General features: G+C 45.3%; 2 protein-coding genes across 4 annotated transcripts in view; both read left to right on the top strand.

Annotated features, from left to right (window-relative positions):
- The window catches only part of shc2 (SHC (Src homology 2 domain containing) transforming protein 2), a 34612-nt gene extending 30024 nt beyond the window's left edge, over positions 1–4588 (top strand). For 2 of the 3 annotated variants that reach the window (XM_060845979.1, XM_060845977.1), the window contains one exon: positions 3743–4588. The gene's annotated coding sequence lies outside the window, so the exon portion shown is untranslated. The remainder of the gene's footprint in view (positions 1–3742) is intronic. The other variant, XM_060845978.1, reaches the window with a different exon arrangement.
- Positions 4589–9701: 5113 nt separating this feature from the next.
- tpgs1 (tubulin polyglutamylase complex subunit 1) lies at positions 9702–15924 on the top strand. The gene is made up of 3 exons (XM_060846485.1): positions 9702–9829; positions 10105–10429; positions 14667–15924. Exons 1-3 carry the CDS (start codon positions 9768–9770, stop codon positions 15243–15245), a joined length of 966 nt encoding a protein of 321 aa, XP_060702468.1. The 5' UTR covers positions 9702–9767; the 3' UTR covers positions 15246–15924.
- Positions 15925–18303: the final 2379 nt, after the last annotated feature.

The following is an 18303-nucleotide window of genomic DNA, read 5'->3' as shown; positions in this document are numbered from 1 at the left end:
ATTACTCCAGTACACAAAGCTGTATTGGTGTTTCTAAAACTATGTCCCCATTTCCAATTACACTCGTTTGACTGTGGTTCTTTGCTGCTTGTAAGCTCTCAAATGTTTGATACAGCTTTATTTAGGAGAAGAACTGGCTCCTTTCCCTGTCTCATTCCTTGTCTGGTCTCTCAGGTTGAATGTATAAAGGGAAGAGCTATTGCTGAGGATGATATGGTATGGCATGTTTGCCCGTATCGGTGGGGAATTGAGTACAACAGTCAGAATGTCAAGTTGCAGCTTTAGAAGACTTTGGTTAGGCCATGCAGTTAGTATGCTAGTATCAGACACAGTCAGCCAGGTTCTTGAACAAATTGTTATGACGATGAAGGGAGGAACGCGCTGTCACTATTCCTCCATCTGTACTGTAAGTGTAAATGTGGTGATTCAATCACAAAAATGGCCAATTTTTAAGAAGTCCCTTCAAGAGACATTGGCATCACTAGCCAGGACAGCGTTTAGAACATGGAACAGTGCAGCACAGGATTAGGCCCTTCGGCCTATGATGTTGTGCCAAACATGACGCCAAATTAAACTAAACCCTTCTACCTGCTCTTGGTCCATATCTCTCCATGCCTCGCATATTCATGCGCTTATCTAAAAGTCCCTTGAACCTCTTTATCATATCTGCCACCACCACACCACCCCGGCAGTACCTTCCAGACTCCTAACACTATTTTAAAAAGATAACTTCCCCTCACATCTCCTTTGAACTTTTCCCCTTTCACCTTAAATGCATGCTCCCTTGTATTATGCATTTTAACTCTGGGGAAAACATTCTGACCCTCGAACCTAGCTATGAATCTCACAACTTTGTAGATTTCTATCAAATCTCCCCTCAGCCTCTGCCACTCCAGAGAAAACATGAGTTTTTCGAGCCTCTCCTTATAGCCCATACCCTCTAATTCAGGCAGCATCCTGGTAAACCTCTTCTGCAGCCTCTCCAAAGCCTCCACATCCTTCCTGTAATGTGGCGATAAGAATTCAACACAATTCAAAGTTTGTGAGAAGATTTGTAGCTCGGGTGCTCGTTGTTGTGTTTCTGTTCGCCGAGCTGGGAATTTGTGTTGCAAACGTTTCGTCCCCTGTCTAGGTGACATCTTCAGTGCTTGGGAGCCTCCTGTGAAGCGCTTCTGTGCTGATTCCTCTGGCATTTATAGTGGTTTGTCCCTGCCACTTCCGGTTGTCAGTTGCTGTCCGCTGCAGTGGCCGGTATATAGGGTCTAGGTCGATGTGTCTGTTGATAGAATTTGTGGATGAGTTCAGCTCTGATCTCCAGCATCTGCAGACCTCATTTTCTCCTCTTATACTCAATTGCCCAACAAATATAGGCAAACATACCATATACCTTCTTTACCGACCATCTACGTGCGTGGCCACTTTCAGGGATCTATGGACTTGTAAGAGGTGTCTTGGGGTTCATCAATGCTGTTCAGGGTTCCACCATTAACTGTATATTTTTCCTTAACATTTGATCTCCCAAGTGCAGCACCTCACATTTACCTGGATTAAACTCCATCTGCCATTTCTCCATCCATATCTGTAACTGATTTACATGCTGCTACATCCTTTGACAACCTCCTACACTACCCACAATTCCTGTCACCTTTGTATTGACTGTAAACTTACGAACCCAACCATCTAACTTTTCATCTAAATCATATATATGTCAAACAGCAGAGGTCCCGGCGTGGATCCCTGCGGAACACTACTGGTTACAGACTTCCAGTCTGGCAAACACCCTTCGACCACTACTCTCTGTCTTATATGGGCAAATCAATTCTGAATCTAAGTGGCCAAGTCACCATGGATCTCATGCATCTTAATCTTCTGGGTGAGGCTACCACGAGGGAACTTGTCAAAAGCCGAACTAAAATCCATCTAAACAACATCCCTACCCTTATCAGTCACTCTTGTCACCTCAAAAAATTCAATTAAGTTAGCGAGGCACGACCTAACCCCCACAAAGCCATGCTGACTTAGCCCATGCTTTTCCAAATGCACATAAATTACCCTTTGTTTACACATATCAAGTCCTTGACACTGGGCCAGCTTCCTTAGAGTCAGCTCTCGAGTGTACACAACCTCTGATACTCCTGTTCTTGGATGTGGGTTTGCTCGCTGAGCTGTTCATTTTCAGACATTTTGTCACATCATCAACAAGCCACAAAACGACATGACCCTCTCTCACTAATATCCTTACATAAAGGTAAGGAAGGACGCCACTTCAACTGGGACAACACAACCATCCCAGGACAAGCCAAACAGAGACAGACAAGAATTCCTAGAAGCATGACATTCCAATCGGAACTCTATCAACAAACACATTGACTTGGGCCCCATTTCCCACCCATCAGAAAAAGAACAGGAAATGACATCACCAACCCAAGGAAACCCAAACATTTAAATAGAAAGCAGGAAACATCAGCAGTGCTTCATCTGGAGGCCCACTGAAAATGTCACCTAGTAAGGTGATGGAACATCTGAAAATGAACCTTCCAGTTCAGTGAGCAAACCTTCACCCAGAAATTCAACCTGAGCTACAAATCTTCTCAAACCTCCTGTTTTTGTCTGTCAGTCAGGGCTCCCTGATTGCAGCAGATTAACAAGACCCAATCAGGAAACTGCTATCTATGAGGTTCGCCTGGTAGACCTTGTTGCAACCACGATAATTGGGTTTTCAACTCTCTCACTTTGTGAGGCATCTCAGGTAAAGTATAAAACGAGAGTAGGAAAAGGCTGTTTCACCGATGTTCAAAGCCAATATTTAGTTTGATTTGATTTAATATTGTCACCCATATACAGTGAAAAGTATTGTTTTGTGTGCTCAGCAGACAAATCATACCTTCCATTAGTATATCAGGGTAATAGAACAAAATGCAGAATAAAGTGTTACAGAGAAGGTGAGAGAAAGATCAACTTAATATGAGAGGTACATTTACAAAGTCTGATAATAGCAGAGAACTGTTCTTGATTCTGTTGATGTGTGTTTTCTAACTTTTGTATCTTCTGCCCACTGGAAGACGCTGTAAGAGAGTATAACCAGGGTGGGAGGGGTCTGTGATGATGTTGGCTGCTTCCCCAAGACAGTGGGAAGGGTAGACGAAGTTATTGGATGGGAGGCTGGTTTGTGTGATAGACTGGGCTGTCTTCACAACTCTCTGTAATTTCTTGTGGTCTTGGGCAGAGTAGTTGCTGTGATACATCCTGCATGGGTACTGTTTACGGCAGGAGAAAGTGAGGACTGCAGATGCTGGAGATCAGTAGCTGAAAATGTGTTGCTGGAAAAGCGCAGCAGGATCAGGCAGCATCCAAAGAGCAGGAGAATCAACGTTTCGGGCATGAGCCCTTCTTCAGGGCTAAAGAAAGGCTCATGCCCGAAATGTCGATTCTCCTGCTCTTTGGATACTGCCTGACCTGCTGAGCTTTTCTAGCAACATATTTTCAGCTACTGTTTATGGCAGCTTTCCATCCACAAGGAGTCAAATGATCCTTTCTCTGAAAGTGTTGCAAACTTGGTATCTTTATTCCATCAGCTTGTTCTTTGCAAATGCAACATTTTTGCAGTTGCAATGTGTTCTCTGTGTCCAGCTGATTATATTATAAATTAATAACTTTAGATACATTTTCATAACACTATCAATATTACTGTTGTCGCAATTCAAGCCAGCTTTAATAAATTTTGTGTTTCTCCTGCTCCTAGACAGTGGCTGATATGATTTGAACATGTTCCTGAATTCCAAAGATATCCAGAGGTTTATGATCAGGAATGGATATTTATGAGCAGACGTATTACTTCAGTTTCAGATTGGAGTCGTGGTGTTTGGGGAAGTGATTGAAATTCATGACTCTTACAGCCAGCTCTCTGTCCACTCCAGCTGCTTTACTGAGCGTGTTGCTTGTCGCAGTCAGAGACATCACCAAAATGGCAGCACTTCAGAAACAGGATTCAACTGAACTTGAAAACTAATTGTTACTATGAGAGGATACGTGCAAGACATCTTGTAATGACAAAGAATGGACTGTATGAGGGAACTGTTGGACTCTACTGCCCTGTGTGTGTAGCTCAATGGCAAGTCCCATGCACACAGTGGGTAAAGGGATGACTCACTCCTGATTGGTATTGTACAGCCCCAATGGTCCCTGTGTTATATGTAAATATAAAATTCTTAGGGTCGAGGACAACTGAACCCACGATCTGAGTGAGTAGGGCTGTGAGGTGAGTGCCAGGGAAAGATTCAACTGACACTGTATTTCTGAGATGCTGTCAGAAAAATCAAGATTCTGTCTGGGCTTTCTGTCTACAGCCTCTAAAACTCAATTCACAAACATTTCAGCAAAACTAACTTGGAGCCCAGGGGTACAGACAGTGGTGAGGGGTTTCTCTCTCTCTCTCTGACCCCCTCAGCCCCTCCTCTCTGTCTCTTCCACTCCCTTCTCTCTCTCTCTCTCTCTGCGTCCCTCTTTCTCCTCACCTCTCTCTCTCCACCACATCCCCCTACCTCCCTTTTTCTGTCTCTTCCTCTCACTGTGTTGCTGCTGGTGAAATTTGTCGATTTTTGATTTTGTGATTAAAGTTCTTTTCTCAATCTTTGAAATAAAAGTGATGGTTGGGATATATTTTGTTTTGGTCTTACTGGTTTTTGTGGTGAATAAAGTCGGTTGGACCTGCTGCCTCTGCCCAGGAGATTAAACATCTGGTTTATGTGGAACTGTAACATAGCAAAGGAGGGATGATTTTGTTCATCAACTCCCTGGCCTTCCCCTGCCTCTGTGTTCCCCAGCTTTTCCCTCCCCACGATCAGCCACATCTGTTTGTGTCATCCCAAAGCCTGCCAGTCTGTTCGGAATGTTCTGTTCATGCTGGAACTACAAGGCTATCTGTGGAATGGGGTTTGAGAGTGGGACCCTGTGTAGCTTCAGAGAGGCTTCATCTTAGAAGCCCTGTTGAAGCTCTGTTCAGTCTGAACTTCTGAGTCAAGGAGTGACCGCAAAATGTTTTCATTAAAACCCTCCCTCTCCAAAACCCCATCTCCCTACAAAGGGAGAGGGTCAGCAGCAGCACCCACCATCCCTAGGAATGGACACATTCCCAAAAGGCACTGCTGGGTCCTAACCCAGCACTCCTCCCCTTCCCCTACTCCCATGAGAGGGTACTCCTGAGGATTATCTGCAGGGATCTGTTTTCCACACACAATAATACTGGAGCTTGTATATATTGGATAACCAGCCTGTGGGAAGACAGGAAGACTCCTACTCTTGATTTCAGAGGGAGCAGGTAAATATGTACAAATCCTTAAGGTGCTGGTAATTATGTTGGCCCAAAGATATGGGCGTGTTACTGTTCTGTCAGACCAGTTACCATTGCTGAAGAAGCAGACGTTGCTATTTCCAGAAAGGAGACTAAATGATGCAGGTGGGATAACCGTTAAAAGTATAGGAATGCTCCATGTTATACTGCAACACAATGCACGTAAGGAGGTGGAAAAGATTGTCTTCACTTTAAGCCTGCATGCATGTCTTGACCCCAACTTTATCAGAAGAGCCAAAGGAAATTGACAACCTCTTAAAAACAACCATTGCAGGAACAAACTATTACTGAGCTGGAAAATGTGTTGCTGGAAAAGCACAGCAGGTCAGGCAGCATCCAAGGAACAGGAGAATCGATGTTTTGGGCATAAGCCCTTCTTCAGCAAACAATTACTGAACCAATCAAGTAACGACAGTGTGAGACGGTTGAGCTCCCAGACACTTGGCAGAACCCTGACAGAAGAAAGAATCCAGTGAGATCAATCACCTTGGTATCTGACAGTCAGTTAATGTTGTCAACACGGGAATCATAATCATGAAATGACAGGTGGAAGTGTTCCTTTTTCTTATTTATTCATTTGTGGGATGTGGATGTCTCTGGCTAGCCAGCATTTATTTATTGCCTGTCCCTCGTTGCCCCTTGCGAAGTTGGGGGGGGGAGCTGCCTTCTTGAACAGCTGCAGTCGACCTGCTGTGGGTTGACCACAATGCCCTTTGGGAGCGAGTTCCAGGATTCTGATTTAGTGACAGTGTAGGAACGGCAATATATTTCCAAGTCAGGGTGGTGACTGGTAAATCGCAGGGGGTGGTGTTCCCATGCATCTGCTGCCTTTATCCTTCTAGATGGAAGTGGTAGTGTGTGTGGAAGGTGCTGTCTGAGGATCTTTGGTGAATCTCTGCAGTGCATCTTGCAGATAGTATACACTGACGCTCCTGAGCGTCAATGGTGGAGGAAGTGGATGCTAGTGGATGTGGTGCCAATCAAGTGGGCTGCTTTGCCCAGGATGGTGTCTAGCTTCTTGAGTATTTTTGGAGATACACCCATCCAGACAACTGGGGAGTATTCCATCACATTCCTGACTTGTGCCTTGGACAGGCTCTGGGGAGTTAGGAGGTGAGTTATTTGCAATATCACAACTGAGCATCTGTAAAAGTCTCCTTCACTGTTTGAAGTGCCTCAGAGGGTTAATGAAGACATTCAACCTGGTCAAGAAACTGAGGAGATTAGCTGCATTCTATTCGAATGGGAACTAGACCAATGCTCACAGACACAGGACACAATCAAGAGGAAGAATTCTTCAGTGTTCTGGCTGTTCAAACTATGTAATTCTTCTTCTTCCAATTGGAAAGATATTGCCTGATCCTACAGTCCAGGTGACTGCAAGAAAGAAAGTCCTTGTTTCAACAGAGCAGCCATCTTCCATGATGGACGTTCCCAAGATTCAAGGCACTCCCTGATGATGTTATGTAGCTACCAGTGTTAGTAGGGAAGAGCTCCCCAGAGAGGAAATTCAAAGATTAAGAGTTCTCAGAATTTTAAAAAAGACCAATGATGAGGTCCACAAGAAACAAAGTCTTTTGCAAAGGATATCAAGAAATAAAAGCTCCCTGCTGGAGAAATGATCCACAAACCAGAAGGTCAACAATTCCAAAGTGAAAAATCTATTGTTCTCCTGAGCCTGAAGAATGCATTCTGGAAAATTTCTGATGTTGGGAGACTTTGAGGAGGAGTGGGGAAGTTACAAGGTAATATAATGGATATGATTGTGCAATGAATTAACTGGTTAATTGGAAAAAACTGGAGGAGATGTGCTGTTACAATCTGATGATGTCATACAGTCATTGTGTGGAGATTGAAATTTGACATGAACCTTGCAGGGTGCATACACACTCTCTCCAGTCGCTGAGAATCCTTACTAATTATTGAGACTAGTAATGTGAATTGCACGTATTGCTATCATGCAAGAAACCATCTTGTTGTCTCTGACAAATGCCTCATCTGTTTAGACATCCCACTGAGAGATAGAAAGGCAGCAGACAAAGGATTTACAGCAGTGATCTACTAAAACAAGCCATTCCTCGTGACACATTCTGACAGAGTGGCAGAATCCATAAGCTTGAACTGGAAATCAGGACAAATACCACAATGCTGCAGTATCAGGGGCTCACTGCTGAGGGAGTGCTACACTGTTGGAGATCAGTTCTTAGGGAATGCTACACAATCGGAAGGTCAGGGCTGAGGAAGCACATGCTACTGGAGTCTCTCCCTCAATATCATAACCTCTGAGATGTGAGTGTTATCTACTCAGTCATGACAAGACAAGCTGCAAAAGATAGTGACACAAAAATATCTTCAGTTGATTCTCACTGTAGAGCTCCACCATTTTTTGAAAGTTGGAAATCATTCTAATCCCAATTTCCAACTCCTTGGCTGCTCTCATTGTTGTTTATAAAAACAGCTTTAAACCAAAAGGTAAAGCCAACTGAACAGTTCAATGGATATAGATTTAAAATAAAAGCCTGAAATTTTCTTCATTAAGTCTTTGGTGTCATCATGGACCTGGTCCTTGGCCTCTCCAAATTCTCCACTACGTCATTCAAAGGTACAGGGTTGGCTTTCATGTATGCTGTGGAGTTCTCTCTCTCACCACCACCCTCTCAATTCCTCCACTCTCTCTAAGTGTCAGACTAGGATCTAACATCCGGTGACAGATAAGCAGAAAGTTGTCCCAATCATAAATTGGGAAAACTGAAGCCATTTTTTTCAGTCCTCAATACAAACCCTGCTCCTTGGTTACCCTCTCCATGGCAACTGTCTTCAACGGAATCAATCTGTTTGCAATATTGATCTGTTATTTGACCTTGAGATGATCATTCAACCTTATCTTTATGTTATTATTGCCCACTTTCATATCATATTGTCCAATTTGGCCACTTTCAGCTTAGGTCATTGAATCAGAGAGATGTACAAATAGCAACAGATCTTTCGATCCATACTGACCAGACATTCTAACCTAATCTCTTCCCATTTGCCAGCATTTGGCCCATTTTCCTCTAAACCTTTCTTATATCTTTTAAATGGTGTAATTGAACTAGTCTTTTTTTAACTCACTGATGTGATGAGGGCGTCACTGGATAACCAGCATTTATTGCCCATCCCAGTGAGCAGTTAAGAGTCAACCACATTGCTGTGCACCTGGAATCACATGTTGACCAGACTAGGTAAGGAAGCAGTTTCCTTCCCTAATGGACATTAATGAACCAGATGGGTTTTCCCAACAATGGTTCCCTGGCCATCACAGATGCTTGATTCCAGATATTTATTGAATTCAGATCCTACCAGCTGCTGTGGCAGGATTCAAACCCAGGTTCCCGGAACATTACCTGGGTGCTGGGTTGAGTCCAGCAAAAATATCACGAGGCCATATCCTCCACCATTTTCATTCCATATATGCACCAGCCTATGTGTGGAAAGATTGCCCCTTAGGCCCTTTTTAAATCTTTCCCATCTTACCTTAAATCTATGCCCACCAGTTTTGGGCTCTCTCATCCTGGGGAAAAGTCCTTGTCTATTACCCTATCCATGCCCATCGTGATTTTATAAACTTGTATAAGGTCACCTTGCACCCTCTGACACTCTAGGGAAACTAGCCTCAGCTTCTCCCTATACTCAAACCCTCCACCCTGGCAATATCTATCTGCCTCTCTGATCAAGGTCCTGCTGTACTCTGAAGTAACCTTCTTTGCTATCCACTACACCTCCAATTTTGGTGTCATTTACAAACTTACCTCCTGTGTGCTGTCGAAGCCCTCACTCATGCCTCTTTTTAAACCTCAGGATATGACTCTTCCAATATAAACTTGGCTACTATCCTACCTTTTACCCTTGTTAAACTTGAGACCATTTCAAACTTCCTATTGCACATGCCCCAACCTGACACTAAGTCCTACTTACTAATCACTCCCAATGTTTGCTAACCTACAACGGCTCCCGATCTGGTAATTCCACAATTCTCATTTTGACTTTGAAATCTTTCCTTGATCTTAGCCCTTCCTATCTCTTCTCCTTCCCTACTCCTCAAGAGCTCAATGCTCTTCAGTTCTGATCCCTTGACCATCCCCAATCTTAATAGCTCCACCATTTGTGGCCACGCTCATTCCGAAACTCTGAAATTTTCCAACCAAATCCTCTTTACCTTGTTGTCCTCCTTTAAGGACATCCTTAAATCTATTGCTTTGGTCAATGTCATTTTTTTATTTGTTTACATTGACAATGCTGGTGAGGCCACTGTGGGTTGCTCACTGCCTCACCGCCCTTCCACAGCTGGTGGTGAGCTTCAGCCTTGAATATAACATTGAAATGTCTTGCTCAGGGAACAATTAGGACTTGATCACTTTGCAGTGGGTTTGGGGGTCACATGGAGGCCCAGACTGGGGTAAGGACGTTCAAGACCAGGAAGATATTTTCTAAAACAAACAGGTAATTTCGTCATTACCGTCAATGATATTAATATGATTTTTAAAAATCCAATTTGTTTAAATTCACCGGCTGTTGTGACAGGAATTTAAATCTTGATTTTAGAGCAGTAGTGTAACTCTTCACATTTAAAAGATCACAAATATAACTCTATTTTACCACATTGGATCCTTAACCTGGCGAGGATTCCAACTGTATTCGATAACGCGCCTCAAACAGTTTGGAACATATCACCTTGTGTTAGGTTCTATCTAAATGTAAGTTGTTTATTTTCTCAGAGGATTTTTGTTGAAGGTGGAGACCGGAACGAAAGCTCCAATAACGACGGTTCCGGAACGAAACTCCCGCTCCCAGTTTCCGGGGGGGGCCGCCTTTCCTGGTGAACCAGGGACCAAGATGGCAGCGGCCGCGGTTTCCGGTCGTTCGGGGCCGCATTCGAGGCCTCCCGTCCCGGCCGCTCTCACATCCACGCTCCGGGAGGCGCTGCTCAAGGTCCTGGAGAACAGGCCCGAGGATCCCGTCTGTTTCCTGAGCGAATACTTCGAGAACCTGTCGGCGGCCTCGGAGGGAGCGACCGAGAAACCCGCCCCGAAACAGCAGCAGGTACCGGGCGGCGGGAGCAGCCGAGCCCCAGGCCCCGGTCCTTCACCACCCGGGGGGTGGGGGGATGGGTGGGGTTGGGTGGGTGGGGAGGGGGAGGTGGGGTTTGGGTGGGGGGGATGGAGGATGGAGGTGGGGTGGGGGGATGGAGGATGGAGGTGGGGGGTGGGGTGGGGGGATGGAGGGGGAGGTGGGGTTTGGGTGGGGGTGGGGAGCGAGGGTGGTTTACATTGGAGCCGCCGGGGGGGGGGGGGGGGGGGGCATGGTCTGAGGGCATTGACGGGGGAGAGAGGGATAAACAATACACCGCCCCCCCCCCCTCCCCTCCCGGGAGCAGGGAGCAGCAGGAGGGTGGGAGGAAATGTGAGGAAAATAGTTTTCACCCAGAAGGTGGGAATCTGGAACTCCGCCTGTAACGGTGAAAGGCAGAAACCTCATCCCCTTTCATAAATATTTAGATGTGCACTTGTGATGCCAAGGTGGAGGCTGATACAACTGCAACATTTTAAGAGGCATTTTGGATGGGTATATGAATAGGAAAGGTTTGGTGGGATATGGGCCGGGGGCTGGCAGATTGGATTGGGATATCTGGTCGGCATGGACGGGCTGGACCGAAGGATCTGATTCTATGACTATGACTCTATAGATGTTGGAAAAATGGGATGACAATAAGTGATTATTTGATGGCAAAGGAATGATGGGCCAAAAGGCCTTTTTCTGTACTGTACAGTTTCTATGACTGTGAACCTAAGTGCCTAGATTCTTGATGCAGTGATCTGGTGCCCATCCTTGATGGATTGAGCCAATTGCCCTCATGATACTTTCCCAGAGGATCTCCAGAAGACAGAGAGGGACCCAAATGGATTACTGTTTGTGGAGCTGGAAGACATCACTTATGTTTTAAATGAGTACTTTGCATCTCTACTCACAGGAGAGAAGGCAGAAAAATCAGGGAGGGGAACTATGATAAACTTGAACAAATTAGCATTGGGAGGGAGGCAATATTCACAATTTCAACAAGTTTGAATTTAGATGAACCCCAGGCCCAGAAATAATAGAATCATAGAAATCCTGTCGTGCAGAAGCAGGCAATTTAGTCTATTGGGTCTACACTGACTCTCCCAAGAGCATTCACCCGGACTAATTCCACTTCATACCACAATAACCCTGTATTTACTACGGCTAACCTCCCTCAACACTATGGGTAATTTAACATGAGTTGAGAGTGTGTTGCTGGAAAAGCACACCAGGCTAGGCAGCATCCAAGGAGCAGGAAAATCGACGTTTCTGGCCAGAGCCCTTCATCAGGAATGAGGCTGGGAGCCTCAGGGGGTGGAGAAATAATTTGGAGAGGGGTGGGGGTGGGGAAAAGGTAACTGAGAGTGCAATAGGTGAATGGAGATGGGAGTAAAGGTGATAGGTCGGAGAAGAAGGTGGAGTGGATAGGTGGGAAAGAAGATTGACAAGTGGGATAGATCATGAGAGCAGAGCTGAGCTAGAAGGTTGGAACTGGGGTAAAGTTGGGAAATGAGGAAACTGGTGAAGTCCAAATTGATGCCCTGGGGTTGGAGGATCCCAAGGAAGAAAATGAGGTGTTCTTCCTCCAGGCGTCGGGTGGTGACTTGCATGTCCTTGGCAGAGTGGGAGGGGGAGTTGAAATGTTCAGTCACGGAGTGGTTAGGTTGGTTGATGCAGGTGTCCCAGAGATGTTTTCTAAAGCGCTGTGCGAGAAGGCGTCCAGTCTCCCCAATGTAGAGGAGACTGCATCGGGACCAACGGATACAATAAATGACGTGTGGAAGTGCAGGTGAAACTTTGATGGATGTGGAAGGCTCCTTTGGGGCCTTGGACGGAGGTAAGGGTGCAGGTGTGGGCGCAGATTTTGCAATTCCTGCGGTGGCAGGGAAGGTGCCAGGATGGGAGGGTGGGTTGTTGGGGGGCATGGATCTGGCCAAATGGTCACGGAGTGAACAGTCTTTGCAGAAAGGGGTTGGGAGGGAAATATATCTCTGGTGGTGGGGTCCATGTATATGTGGAGGATGATGCGATTTATGCGGAGATTGATGGGGTGGAAAGTGAGGACCAGGGGAGTTCTGTCCTTGTTGCAGTTGGAGGGGTGGGTTTTGAGAGCGGAGGTGCGGGATGTGGATGAGATGTGTTGGAGAGCACCTTTTAATCTCATGGGAGGAGAAATTTCAGTCTTTAGAGAAGGAGGCCATCTGGTGTGTTCTGTGGTGGAACTGGTCCTCCTGGGAGCAGATACGGCAGAGGTGGAGGAATTGGGAATACGGGATAGCATTTTTGCAGGAGGTAGTGTGGGAAGAGGTGTAATCCAGGTAGTTGTGGGAGTCGGTGGGTTTGCAAAAAATGTCAGTGTTGAGTCAGTCCTTGTGGATGGAGATGGAGAGGCCCAGGAAGGGGTGGGAGCTGTCAGAGATGGTCCAGGTGAATTTAAGCTTGGGATGGAATGTGTTGGTGAAGTTGATGAACTGCTCAACCTCCTCGTGGGAGCACGAGGTGGCGCCGATGCAGGGAGGAAGCGGTGGGAAAAGGTGACAGTGTAACTCTGGATGATGGACTGTTTTACGTAGCTGACAAAGAGACAGGCATAGCAGGGGCTCATGTGGGTCCCATGGCTACCCTTTCGTCTGGAGGAAGTGAGAGGATTCGAAGGAGAAATTGTTAAGGGTGAGAACCAGTTCAGCCAAACGAATGAGAGTGTCAGTGGAAGAGTGCTGGTGGGTTGGGAGAGGAAGAAACGGAGGGCTTGGGGGGCCCTGGTCATGGTGGATGGAGGTGTAGGGGGACTGGATGCCCATGATGAAGATGAGGCGTTGGGGGCTGGGGAAACGGAAGTCTTGGAGGAGTAATTTAGCATGGCCAATCCACCTAACCAGCACATCTTTAGACTGTGGGAGGAAACCAGAGCACCTGGAGGAAATCCCCACAGACATGGGTAGAACATGCAAACTTCACACAGGTGCCCGAGGGTGGAATTGAGTCCAGGTCCCTGGTGCTGTGAGGCAGCGGTGCTAATCACTGAACCACTGTATTGTCCCTGTATCCCATGCTTTTGTTGGAGGCAAGGGAGGAGATTTCAGAGGTTTTGATATTAATATTAACATTCTATCTGGTCAGTGGAGAAGCTAATAAGGCAGTATTATTCAAGAAGAGTGGTAGAGATAAACCAGGAAACTGCATGCCAGTGAGTCTATCAGTAATAGGGAAGCTATTGGGAAAGATTCTAGGGGATAGAATTAATCTCCACTTGGAGAGGCACTAATTAATCAAGGATGGTCAATATGGTTTTGTCTTGGGAAATTCATGTCTGACAGGTTTGAATCTTTGACAAGGCGATTAGCTAAATGAGAGTAGTGCATTGGATGTCTCTTGACATGGTTTCATGTGAGAGACTTATCGAGAAGGTAAGAGTCCACGTGATTTAGAGCAATTTAGCAAACTGGATCCAAAATTGGCTTGATAGCAGATGGAGATGGTCAAAGGTTGTTTTTATGACTGGTGCTGGGTCCCTTGCTATTTATAGTATACATTGATAGTCTAGGCATGAATATAGGAGATTCGATCAGTAAGTTTGCTGATGTCACAAAATTTGGTGGTGTGGCAAATAGCAAGGAGGAAAGGCCAAGATTATAGGATAATATAGATGGGCTACTGAACAATTCCAAATGAAATTAATCCTGAAAATGATGAGGTGACGCATTGTTAGTCCTCCCAAAATGTAAGGAGGTATGTACTGATTTGTAGAACCCAGGAAGTAAAGAGGATCAGAGGGCCCTTGGTGTGCTTGCATGCAGACCATTGAAGGCAACAGCACAGGTGGATAAGGTGGCTAAGAAGGCATATGCATACTTGTTTTTAAGAGTCAAGCCATAAATACAAGAGCTTGAAGGTTTGGTAAAGAGGTCAGGGGGCACAGATTTAAGTTAAAGTACTAGAGCTTTATAGGGGATTTAAGGGAGAATCTGAATGAGCTGATGGTGAGTATCTGGAACACCTTGCCTGGCAGTGCAGCAGAGGCAGGAACTGTCGTAACATTTAAGATATATTTAGATAATTACTTGAATTACCTTAGCATACAAAGCTATGGGCTAAGTGCTGGAAAATGGGATTTGAGTAGACAGGTGATTGATGACCAGCATGGACATGATTGGCCAATGGGCCTCTTTTCACATTGTAAAACTCGATGACAGTATAAACCTCCTTTGCTCTCTATCTGTAGGAGCTGGTCTCGAGAGCCTTGAGGCAGCTGCTGCTTTGTCACTACAGCCGACCAGCCTTCAGCAGGAACCTAGCTTCAGCCTTCCAGATCCTGAGCTCCCCCATTGGCAAGAAGAAGAAAGCTGGCCTGAAGGGTAGAACCTACACTGAGCTCCTGAGACAGATCTGTGCAGGGGCCCAGCTCTCAGCCTGCTCCCTGATCCACAAGCTGCAGTGTTGGGATCACGAAGCTGTTCCTTTTGGTGTCTTCAGACATGGGGTATTGACCTGCCTCATCTTCATGGAGTTTGTGAAGATTTCTGGCCGATTGTTTGATGTGGTGGCTGACTCTGACGAAGCTGATCAGACTGTGTGTCACGTTCTGCTTGAAGCTTTGAAAGATGCAGTTAGCATTGGAGACTCTTCCAATTCTGCCGGCTACCTGGATGCTGGCTCCAAGTTAGCTCCAGACCAGCTCGGCCTGGCCATGGAAAGAGCGGTGAGGCTACGGAAAAAGGAATCGGTCACATCGATAAGCAAGGAAGAGTTTGTCCTGCTCACTGCTCCTCTCTTCATTGAGAAAGTAAAACCCATCAGTTGACTATCAATGTATAAAAACAGGCAGCAGATGTAACCTGACTTGGTCCGTGAAGTTCCTGCTCATTTGGTGGCTTGTTGTACTGTTACCTCCTTGAACAAGCGATACCGTGTCCAGTGATGCTGACTGCACAAAGGCGAGCTTCCTCAAACCCCAGCCCAGCCAATGTGTCCATTGAGACATTGATCTTTTTACATTGTGCTTCTTATACAGGAAGAATATTTTGGATTGCTGCTTGGTCTGTCTCCTCTCCCAGCTCCCATCAGCCAGGGAAAGTCTGAATCTTAATGTCAGTGCAGCAGTGTCTCCTTGTCCCAGACTTTAAACTATTCGTGTCTTGACAATTTGAGGCATAAACAGACAACACATCCAACTGTGGGGATTGTCTTCACCAACTCCCGCAGCTCAAGGCTTCAACAGGGAGTGGGAACATTGACTGGTTTTGATATTCTCCTTCTGATCACAGCAGGGCAGTCCTTACTTGTTCAGTTAGTGTTGAGATTGTAACTGAGTCTGTACCACATGGAAAGTGAGTTCCTACTCCTTGGTATTCTTTGTGTACTTATGAGTTATTGACCATTGTTGACACCTGGTTCATTTAAGGTTTGTAATAATATTGGCATTCATATTCTAATTGAATATGGCACTAAACAGTCAAATTAAACATAACCGAATCCAGTCACCATTCTTGTAATCATTCAGCTTCATTTCCTATGCTCAGTCATTGGATACCCATTCAGAGCCATAATGTGGCTGCACATTTCTTTGTGTGTCCATAGTACTGGTGTTGAAATGTGGTGACATTAGATTATTTCAGTCTGTGCCACTTAGTCAGGTGGAGGAACAGAGGGATCTTGGGGTCTATGTACATAGATCTTTGAAAGTTGCCACTCAGGTGGATAGAGCTTGTAAGGCGGCCTATGGTGTATTAGCGTTCATTAGCAGAGGGATTGAATTCAAGAGTCGTGAAGTGATGTTGCAGCTGTACAGGACTTTGGTTAGGCCACATTTGGAGTACTGTGTGCAGTTCTGGTCGCCTCACTTTAGGAAAGATGTGGAAGCTTTGGAGAGGGTGCAGAAAAGATTTACCAGGATGTTGCCTGGAATGGAGAATAGGTCGTACGAGGACAGGTTGAGAGTTCTCGGCCTTTTCTCGTTGGAACGGCGAAGGATGAGGGGTGACTTGATAGAGGTTTATAAGATGATCAGAGGAATAGATAGAGTAGACAGTCAGAAACTTTTTCCCCGGGTACAACAGAGTGTTACAAGGGGACATAAATTTAAGGCGAAGGGTGGAAGGTATAGGGGAGATGTCAGGGGTGGGTTCTTTACCCAGAGAGTGGTGGGGGCATGGAATGCGCTGCCCGTGGGAGTGGTAGAGTCAGAATCATTGGCGATCTTTAAGCGGCAATTGGATAGGTACATGGATGGGTGCTTAATCTAGGATAGATGTTCGGAACAACATCGTGGGCCGAAGGGCCTGTTCTGTGCTGTATTGTTCTATGTTCTATACTGTGTTTAAACCATGCTACAGATGATGAGAGTTGGCATGTTTCACCATAGAATATTGATAATGAAAGTTGTCCTGTGGAACAGCCTGCTGTTCGGATGCTGCCTGAACTGCTGTGCTTTTCCAGCACCACTCTACTCCAGAACAGCTTGTCTCGTCAATCTTCTACCAGAAGAATGATCTATGTTTAAAATAGTCGAGAGTGTGGTGCTGGAAAAGCACATCTGGTCAGGCAGCATCTGAGGAGCAGGGGATTCGACGTTTCAGGCATAAACCCTTTATCAGGAATGCCCAAAATGTCCATTCTCTTGCTCCTCTGATGCTGCCTGACCAGTTGTGCTTTTCCAGCATCACACTCTTGACTTTGATCTCCAGCGTCTGCAGTCCTCACTTTCTCCTACATTTAAACTAGGAAAAGATGTGGCCATTCAGCCCCTCAGGTGTGTTTGGGCATTCTGAGGTCAGGGTTGATCTGTAACCAAATTTCATATCATCACCATTGCCGAAATCCCTTTAACATTTTGGACTATTAAAGATCTATTAATCTCGGATTTAAGATTAACAATAGATCAAGCTTTATTTGCTGTTTCCAGCAGACAGTTTGAAAATTCTTTTAGCCTTTGTGTGTTTCCTAATTTTACTCCTGGACAGTCTATCTTAAATATTTAAACTTTGTCCGTTGTCATCCTCTCCCCAACCACTGTAAACTTTTTTTCTCTCTATCAACCTGATCTTGATTTCTATTAAAATCAAAATCTTTAAAATTAATCTTCCTGATCCCAGGGAATACAATTCCTAGTGGAACCTCTTGTAATTTAACTCTGGGAGACAGGAATCTCTGATAAGCCTACGGTGCGTTCCCTCCAATTGATTTAAAGAATTCGGAGTGTATTTTTAATCCACGACACAATGGCATAATACGGACATTTATTTAGGATGTACACTGGCAATAGTCCTGACATCACAACACAGATATGCTGTTAGTTTGGTGACTATTCTGCTGTCCTGGAGAGGGAACTCAGCAATGAGGCTCCATTTTTTATTTCAAACATTATATATATGTATAAAAAGATCAGTTATATGAGGCTACAGCGACCTGCCTTGCTGAAGATTTGCATTTAAGGTTTGTTGACTCTTTCTGATCATGTTGGTGGATTTGCAGACCTTGTGGTCAATTTTGACCCTGAATTTGATTTATTTCTGTCTATCCAGCATCTCATCAAACCAGTGTTGTATACGTTCCTTTCCTGATCGCCTTATGGATCTCCTGCGTCGTCCCTCACGCAGCTGCTGCACCCTGGAGAGTTGTGGTCCTCTGGAATCTAATCTACTGTTGTCCAGCATTGCTACTGATGCCCTTGGGATTTCATTTTGTACAATTCCCTTTCTGAATGCTTGCTGAACGTTTTCAATGTTTTGTGTATTCTCTCGTATGGATTCCCCTCCCCAAGAGACTCTGCGACTTGGTGGATGCATTGGAAGAACTGTTGACTCCATGGCCTGCTCAGGGAATGTTTGGGCATATGAATGTAGATCATATTTGTAAAGACT

Source organism: Hemiscyllium ocellatum, chromosome 28, assembly GCF_020745735.1.
Source record: "Hemiscyllium ocellatum isolate sHemOce1 chromosome 28, sHemOce1.pat.X.cur, whole genome shotgun sequence".
In the NCBI taxonomy this organism is placed as follows: Eukaryota; Metazoa; Chordata; class Chondrichthyes; order Orectolobiformes; family Hemiscylliidae; genus Hemiscyllium; species Hemiscyllium ocellatum.
Note: the sequence above shows the minus strand (reverse complement) of the source record. Positions and strands in the feature narration are given on the sequence as shown.